Below are 9,609 nucleotides of genomic sequence, written 5' to 3' on the forward strand. Positions count from 1 at the left end.
AATCTTAGCTCACTGCAACCTCCACCTCCCGGTTCAAGTGATTCTCCTACCTCAGCCTCCCGAGTAGTTGGGATTACAGGCACATGCCACTACACCAGCTAATTTTTGTATTTTTAGTAGAGACTGGGTTTCACCATGTTGGCCAGGCTGGTCTCAAACTCCTGAACTCAGGCGATCTGTCCTCCTTGGCCTCCCAAAGTTAGTGGCTTTAAACAACACAAATGTATTCTCTGACAGTTCTGGGTATCAGAAGTCCTACATAAGTCTTACAGGGAAAAAATCAAGGTGTCAGCAGAGTTGGTTCCTTCTGGAGGCTCTAGAGGAGAATCTACTTTCTTGCCTTTTCCAGCTACCACAGCTGCATTCCTTTCTCTTTCTCTACCTTCAAACCCAGTAGTGTAGCATCTTCAAATCTCTCTGCTTCTGTCTTCATATCACCTTCTGTCTTATTCCTACTCTCTCTCTCTTTCCCCTCATCTCAAGATCCTTAACTCAGTCACATTTGTAAAGCCCTTTTGACCATATAAAGCAACATATTTACAACTTCTGGATATTAGGAACTGATGATTCTTGGGGACCATTATTTAGCCTACCACAGTAATTGTTGAGTGAATTAATGAGTGGAGGGAGAGAGCCAGGAATGTTTCACAGGGGGAGAAATGTTTAAACTGTAATATGACAGATTAATAGGTATTTACCAGGCAGACAAACAAAGGTTGCATTCATTCTAGGAATAGAGAAGTACATGGACAAAGGGCTAGAAGTAAGAGAAAGCAGGTTTTGTTTGGAGAAGGAAGCAATACTATCTTCTTGTACCGAGAGTTTGAGAAAGGATTTGAAATGAGCAGAGAAGTCAAGGCTGAATTCTACATCACTGGAGATGTAGAAGACTGTGTAAAGACTGTGGATGTTACCTTTAGGTGAGTCAATGCTGAGTCATCTGCATGCTTATTACAATTCACTCACTCAAGATTTAACAAGCAATCATTGAGCAGGTTTTTTATGCCAAGAGATGGTTAGGTACCACCTAAAACAGATACCATTAAACCTAAACAGACCAAAATGGCAGCATAAGAGAGAAGGGATAAAATATTGACTGGCTGTTATAACATTAGTTTGGTGGTGTCTTATGTACCAGCAAGGGTAACATGTGAAAGGTCTTATAGAAGCTCTGTGTCTTTGTGGCATTCTTCTATGTTTTAAGATATTTTAAAATAAAAGTAATGCAAATTAGAAAATGTAAGCATGAAAAACAAAGAAAATAAAGATACATTTCTACTATTCAGAGATAAACACAATGAATATTTTGGTATATATACTTCTAGAACTTATTTAATATTATGCACATATGAAATTTATTACAAAGTATTTATTATGAGATATTAAGATATGCTAAAAGAAACAGAGAAAAATATAATGAAAATCCAGGTACCCACTACCCAGCTTAAGAAAAAAAACATTATCAATACAGTGAAGATTCCCTGTTTACACACATTTCTGAATTTCCATCTCTTTCTTTTTTTTGGAATAAAAAAATGTATTACAAAAATAATACATACTTGTAAAAAAATTCAAACAATACAGAAATAAAAGCACAATATCCCACCCAGTATACATAACAAACACAGAAGCCCCCTCCCCTCCAATCCCATTCCTGGGGGGTTATCATTGTGAACAGTTAGCGTATATCCTTTCAGACTTTTACCTTTGCATGCACAAGTATATATAAAAACACATATAAATAAACACACATGGTTCTGTGTCTTACAAAAATGGAATCACATATATCTGTTATATATGATTCTTCAATTTCTTTCTTCATTCACACATTACACAGATTTCTAAAACACAAACCTGATGACATCACTCCTCTAAGAGCTTATTTCCCATAATATAAAAATCATACACATTAACATCAAACACAAAGCTTGTGATGATATACTTCCTGCCCATCTTTCAGTCTCATCTCCAGCCATTCCAGCATTAAAGGACTGGAATATAAACCATCCTAAATCCTTCCTGGAACACGGCAGTTACAAACAAACAAACTAGAAACACATTCTGCCATTTCTAGACTGTGGCCTTTCCCACTCATGTTACACTTTGCCTGGACTTTTCCATCTGGCAAACTTCTACTAATTCTAAAACAATCAGCTCGCAAATTATCTCTAGGAAGACTTCCCTGACTTTTCAGACATGATTACTCCATTTCCCCTATACTTTATAGCAAGCTTCTTAATTGCATTTATCTCACAGTACTATAATGATTTATTAACATGTTTTGAATTCTACTTCCCCTTCCCCAACTCGATGGTGAGCTCTTTGGGTAAAAGGGATTTGTCTTATTTACCTTTGCATCCCAAGGATCTGATAGAGTGCTTATCATGAAAAGCAGATGCTCAGTAACATATCTGTTGAGGGTTTTATGATTCTAGGAACATTTACTGAGTACCTACTATGCACAGAACCATATCCTAAGCATGAAAAGAAACACATGACACAGTCATTGCCCTAAGAAACTTACCATTTTCCTACCATTTCCCCTGAGGCGGGAGGGACAGAAAACATTTAGATGGCAACATTATCATTTCTGATATATAGGCTGTTTCAAAGTTTACGGTAATTTGCCTCAAATCCATTTAGGAACTAGGCATTGCATAATTAAATAATAAAATAATGGGCAGTTTGTCACATAGGTTTAAGTGTAGCAGAGTCCACTAGAACCCAAGTCTCTGTCCCAGCAGGAAGGCTCTTATCTGTTCCAGCCTGTAAATTAAAAAAAGTGAGATGATACCATGCTTGGAAATTTTTTTTTTTTTTTTTTTTTGAGGTGGAATCTCACTCTTCCGCCCAGGCTGGAGTGCAGTGGCATGATCTCCACTCACTGCAACCTCTGCCTCCTGGGTTCAAGTGATTCTCCTGCCTTAGCCTCCCGAGTAGCTGGGATTACAGGCATGCACCACCATGCCTGGCTAAATTTCGTATTTTTAATAGAGATGAGGTTTTGCCATGTTGGCCAAGCTGGTCTCGAACTTCTGACCTCAGGTGATCCGCCCACCTCAGCCTCCCAGAGTGCTGAGATTACAGGTGTGAGCCACCATGCCCAGCTGGAAATTTCTGATGCTGCTGAAGCTTGTGTCTTGGGTGTTCGACTTGGGATCAGGCTCCTCATAGCTCCCATAATTGATGTTGCTATCCTCCAAACTGTGGGAAGCCTCCCCACTGTCTCCCTCATAGGACATCATGCTTTCTTCATTTTCCATGCCCATCCTTGTGTTCTCCTGAAGCATGCTGAAGCATGTGGAGTTGTTTGGGTTTTATTCCACCAGATCCACATCAGAGTCACTTCCACTTTCACTCAGCTGGATGGCAGAGAAAGAATTGTCTCCTTCATCACTCCCAGCATCTTCCTCATCATCTTCTCCTTCAGATATAAGCAAATCCTCATACAGGACACTGGCTTGAGGCTGTTGTATAGTTCCTTCCTCTTCATCTGCAAGATCACCATCTCCATCTTCACCTTCTGGGGCGGGAGACTTAGGTTTCCCATCCTCCTCGTCATCATCATACCCTTCAATATCTACATCAGAGTCTTCCTCGCCCAGCCTACCTCGGCCCTGGCACACCTGGTTTTCTGGAGTGGCAGTGGGAATATCCAAGACAGACATATTGCTCTCATCTTGAAATACAGAGGTATCTCGAGACATACTGAGGCATGTGTTGGTATCATACAAATCAGGAGGCGGAGGTGTACAGGGCCCTGGGGTCATTGGGTCCAGGCTTTCTAATTCTGCTTCCTCCAAAGCTGCTTCTTTAACTGTACAAATATCCTTCTCAAGTTGAGTCAACTGCTCATCATACTCAGTCAACGTCTGGTAACAGACGTTCACAATCTCCTGGGCAGTCTTAGTATACTGACTCTCAGGTCCATTATACTTAACACTGTTGGCCAGAATAAGGTTTACATCATCTAGAAAACTCTCCCGACTCTGATACTTGTGCTTGGAGATGTTCTTATGTATGGTCTCTAAATCCACCGGATTGACAATCACTTTGTAATAATCTGGAACAAACTTCTTATTAACTGGGTGATGAAATGGCCAAGAATCTGGAACTGCCATCATTTTCTGGGTGACAATGTTGTCCAGAATGAAAGAAAATGCCACTTGGTCATCATCATCCAGCAAGGGGTTGATAGCTTTCTCTAAGCGAGCTAATTTGTCTCCTTTCTCTCTGAGTTTTTCATCACAGAGATCCAGCATGGATTGAGAGATCTGAGTCAATGAGTGTTTTGGACCATTGTAGGTTGCACTGTTTTTCACAATTAGCTCCAGATGCTCTCTGAACTCTTCCCGAGATGGGTAGAGGCGTTTACGCACATTTTCACGGAGTGTTTGTAGGTCCATTGGCCGAGTGATGATTTTGTAGTAGTCCTTTACAACCTTTGCATTGACTGGAGTGTGGAAAGGGTATGTATTTGGAAGATCTCTCATGTCATTGATGATAGACTCCAAGATGGATGACAGCGTCACCATAGGGTCTGTGCGGCGTCGGTGGATGGACTTATGAGGTCTATTCAAATAGTCACAATGAACAGTGGTTCCAACTCGCCGTTTCTTCTTTGGAGGAAGCTGCTGTTTAGGAAACTTGAGAACCAGAGATTTTCTGCGAACCTCATCCGCATTCTCAATTAGCTGTTTCCCCAAGACAATTTTGGTCCCTTCAACCTTGATAAGTTCTTCATTATCATTATGAATGACTGTCTTTTCCAACTCCTCCTCCTGCTCTTCTGTCATGGCAACAGGGTTGGAAGGTGGCACATTTGTTTGATAATAGAGGGGGCAGAATTTGTTAGTCCTCATGTGTCCAATGGCACCACATGCCCCACATTTCAGTTTTAGGTCAGGACGCTCCTTCATTTTCTTGGGCTTCTTCTCAGGAGGACCCCTAAGTTTCTCCTTTTCCTGGTTCCGCTTAAGCCGCCTCAGTTGCTCTTGAATCCTCCGCCGCTCCTTTCGCATCTCTTCCCGATGTTGTTCATCAAAAAGGGCAAATTTTTGAATGAATTCTTCATCTTTTGTAGTCCGTATGCGCACATAGGCATCAATGACAGCTGGTTTTCGGACTGTCTCACAGCGAACATACTCCTTCCCCTCTTCATCTCGAAATGTGCGATAAATCTTGAGACAGTGTCCAGTGGCAGAAGAGTTAAGGCTTGTCACAGAAGCTGTGTCATCATCTCTGTGATTGTTTCCTGATGCTGCTGAGCCTGCTGCCAGTAGCATTCGCTGTAGTTCCTTCCGCTCCTGCTCCTCCCATTCACGTGACAGCTGAGAGCTGGTTTTCTTGTTCTGCAATATGTTCTCAATGTTCTTTCCCATTTCTTCAAAGTCACTATCTTCAGCTGAGCTGCTGTCTGTGTCACTTGATAAGACTTCAGTTGATGACAGAACCTTGTTCTGTAGGTCAAAGATGCGCTGACATTCCTCTTTGTAACGCTCTTGATGCTCAGCCACAGAAACCCTTGATCCACGGGCAAATTTACTCATGGGCCCCTCTCCAGAACGAGCCTGTTCTGTTGACATTGTGCGCACCACATCAATCACTTCCCAGCGGGACAACTTTTTAATCTCTTCCTCTGGCACACCAAATTTACGTAGAAGTTGTTTGGCATTTTTCAGGGAAAGGCGACGAAGGTCTGCATCTGTTCCTGTCACTGTCTTCTTCACTGCCTGTGGCTCTTTATCATCCTTCTGCTGTGTTGGTTTATTTGGAATCTTCACATAGGAGAATCCTTCACCACACCCTGTGGGATCTGCCACCCCAGTCACCTCTAGGAGACACTTGCCCTTCATGGCAGCAATGAAGGCCCTTGTGGTGTTCCAAGGAGCAGTGTGAACTTCATCATCAATCTTCATCTGGAAATCTTCCTCGTTTTCTTCTTCTGGAGCAAAAAAGGATTTCTCACCATAGCCAGCATCCTTCAGTCGTTGCTCTGCAGCTATCATACTATAATAAGCACAGCACTGCTCTGGTGACACCATAGCTCTGATCTCTTCTTCCGTTGGTAAACGAAAATCAGACTTAAGCACCCACCAGTTTGAATCCATCCCTGTGCGTTTGAAGTCAGCGCAGAGCTTTAGCCTCTTCCGGATGCTGCTTTCTGAATGGGAAGGAAAGGCTTTTTTTATATCTTCCATTCGTATCCTCCGTGGCCGATCTTTACTCTTCCAGAAAAGGCGGTAAATAAAAACCTGTAGAAAGTCTCGAATATGCGTATTGGCCCTTTTGGACTTAGGCCCAGGAACTTCAAACAAGGGACACTGCTGGCCAACCACAAAAATATCCACTAATTCCCGAATATAGTAACCCTGTCTTGTCCGAATGATCAAGAAATCAGTTTCTGGCATCTTATGAAGATAAATTGGAGCACGAAAAAGGTTGTTCTCAAATGCCTGCAGTAATTGGCCAGGATGGAGAGAGCCCAGGAAAGGAGATGTATGGCAGTAAACAGTTTCCCCATATTTACAATCTGGTGCTCCAGGATCTTTTCCAGGTTTCCGTTTATAATAGTTCTTTATCTTGGTTGCCATGCCAACCTGCATCATTAAGGGTCCATTTTCCTCACTATATTCTGCAAGAATAAGATCTCCATCTTTGCCTGTGAGATCCTGAGGTGTGCGCATAAAAAACAACTCTCCACCACCTGAGGCTTGCCTCTCTTGTTCTCTCATCTTGGCCTTTTTTTTGATGTGCTTTAGCAAAGGTTGGACTGAATGGGGACCTGGCTGAGAGAGTGCACCGAATGAGTACTTTTTCAGAGGTGGGCGATGGAACTGCCGGATTTTGATGGGCCCCATGTGGGTGGGAAAGAAGGGTTGCCATAATTCCACAGCAGGAATTGAATGCTGGATAATATTCCCTCCAAAGGTGCCTCGAAGACCCTGTTGCTTGGGGTAATAATACTCATCACTAGAGAGATTCCATGGATCTTTCACTTCTGGCTGAGACATGTTCTGCTGTGGTTCCTCCTTGATGACTCCTGTTTTCCCCAAGAGAATTCGACTCTTCTTCAGAGATGATTCCCTCTTACTCTCCTTGGAGGGGGAGTTAGAGGTGGCCTCCTCCTTCTCATCAGGAATTTCAAAAATGAGGTTCTCGTCATTGGGATCAAGTGTCAAAACAGGAGGTTCCAAAAGCCGGGGCATGGCCTGAGCATCCCAAATGATATTGTCCTCCCAGCGTCCATACACCAGATCCTCATTGTCAATGGGAAAAATAGAGTACCAAGGTTTGTCATCATCCAGAGTGGCTGCAAAACCTTGCTGAACATTGTAAGCCATCGCATTCCTAGTCATGCTAGAAGGCAGCCAACCTGCCAGGCTTGCACGCTGAGGTTTTGTCCCTTTGTGTTTGACATCCTCCCCATCCCAGATGATATAATCCTCCCAATGCAGCTGTGTCACCATCAGGAAGTTTTCATCAGCCAGAAGATCAGTGCCATTGCTTTCCTCAAGTTTCCTAAATTTCTCTATCATTCTAGATTTTATCACAGGTTCATGCTCTGTTTTTCTCAGTTTGAAGCCATAGTCAAACCCACTGCCATCTTCAGAGACACCCAGCATATCATACCACAGTTGGGCAGGCCCATAACGCCACTCAGCCACTCTTGGTTTGGTATCTGTCACTTTATCTACATCTCCAGTTGATTGGGAAAATTTGGACTCCACAGGAACCATCATCGTGATTTCATCATCGGAGAGGCACTGCTCTGGAGGTGGTCGTGGAGCATAGTCATAGTTCCACAAAGACTTCTGGCTGACTTCTGATTCTACCGAGCATTCCACCTCCTGGATCTGCTCTTCCTGTATCAGCTCACGATGCTTCTTCCTCTTTCTCCGAGCACTCCGCCAAACAGATGGGACATTCTTCCCTGGTCCAAAAAGACGTAGGAAGCGTAACACCTTTCCAGGTCGAAATTCTGGAAAAAGTTCTGTGACACTTGGCAACAGCTTGGTGGCATCATGCTGCATAATCCCAGTCAACGGAAGGGTCAGCTTTCCATCCTCAGATTCTGCCTGTGTTGCTTCCTGAGGTCCCATCTCAGATTCTGAGTCAGAGTAACTACTGAAGTCCACTTTCTCTGAGGCCAAAAAGGAAGGGGCAATGATGGAGGGCAAGATGATGCCTTCTCCATTTTCAGACACACAGGTAATAGCATCCTGGTCCTTATCCTTCTTCATTGGTCCCGGGGGTGGAGGTGGAGGAGGCATCAACTTGCAATCACTGTCTTCGCAATTAGCATCATAGTCATCTTCATCATAATCTGAGTGGCGAAGGGGCTGCAAGCTCCCCATCGTCTGCTGGTATTTTCGGCTTTCATCTTCTGCCATCTCGTTGATGTCTGAATAGTCCACAGCTGCTTCTGTACTCCTAATCCACCCTTCATCATTTACCACGGCACCGGCAGTCCCGGTGAATTCTTCATTTGCCGTAAGTTCAGTGATCAGGCTGCCCAGTCCCAAAGCCCCCAAGCCTGCTAAGTGCTTCCTACACTCATCATCCAAGACGCTCTCCCCCTCCAGCTGCCCCGCTCCATTGATGTTGCCGAAAAGGATACCCGCTAAAGAAAATGGGCCACCTCCAGCCGAATCCTCCTCGCTGTCCGCGTCCGACATGATGGCGGCAGCAGCGATGGTAGCTACTGCCCTCGGCAGCAAATCGCAGCCGGGTCCCACAGACCGGAAATAAAACAACAGTCACCCGGAAGTGACTTACTGAGCTCCCTTACCCTACCAGCCTCTACCGGAAACTGAATAAAGGTGGGGGAGGGGCGAAGGCGGGTGTGGAGGGGGCGGGACCGGAAAACACTTGTTTTTTTTTTTTTTGACATGGAGTCTCGCAGTGTCACCCAGGGTGGAGTGCAGTGGCAGGATCTCGGCTCACTGCAAGTTTCGCCTTCCGGGTTCATGCCATTCTCCTGCCTCAGCCTCCTGTGTAGCAAGGACTATAGACGCTCGCCACCACACCCAGCTAATTTTTTTTTCTTTTGTATTTTTAGTAGAGACGGGGTCTCACCATGTTAGCCAGGATGATCTCGGTCTCCTGACCTCGTGATCTGTCCGCCTTGGCCTCCCAAACTGCTGGGATTACAGGCGTGAGCCACCGCGCCCGGCCTGTTTGCTTATTTTTGAGACAAAGTCTCGCTCTGTCGCCCCAGGCTCGAGTGCAGTGGCGCAGTCTAGGCTCACTGAAACCTCCGCCTCACTAGTTCAAGAGAATCTCCTGCCTCAGCCTCCCTAGTAGCTAGGATTACAGGCATGAGCCACCATGCTTGGCTAATTTTTTTGTATTTTAGTGGAGACAAGATTTCACCATACTGGCCAGGCTGGTCTGAAACTCCTGACCTCAGATGGTCAGCCCACCTGTGTCTCCCAAAGTGCTGGAATTACAGGCTGCACCCAGCCTCCATAAATCTCTTTATACATTAACTAAATATGTATGCTTCTTCAAATAATCTATAATATTGTCATGCTTTACAATTTTGTATAAAAGGCATTATACCGTGTGTACTCATTTTTTTCCCTTCCTTTTTTTTAAGAGATGAGA

The 9,609-nt window shown here is 44.3% G+C and overlaps 1 protein-coding gene across 1 annotated transcript; it reads right to left on the reverse strand.

The window, feature by feature from the left end:
- Nucleotides 1-1,598: 1,598 nt before the first annotated feature.
- Nucleotides 1,599-8,828, reverse strand: TAF1L (TATA-box binding protein associated factor 1 like). The gene has a single exon (XM_037998342.2). The coding sequence runs from the start codon at nt 8,676-8,678 to the stop codon at nt 3,318-3,320; it is 5,361 nt and encodes a 1,786-aa protein (XP_037854270.2). The 5' UTR covers nt 8,679-8,828; the 3' UTR covers nt 1,599-3,317.
- Between the last annotated feature and the right edge of the window lie 781 nt (nt 8,829-9,609).

The sequence above is a fragment of the Chlorocebus sabaeus genome, chromosome 12 (assembly GCF_047675955.1).
Source record: "Chlorocebus sabaeus isolate Y175 chromosome 12, mChlSab1.0.hap1, whole genome shotgun sequence".
Classification (NCBI taxonomy): Eukaryota; Metazoa; Chordata; class Mammalia; order Primates; family Cercopithecidae; genus Chlorocebus; species Chlorocebus sabaeus.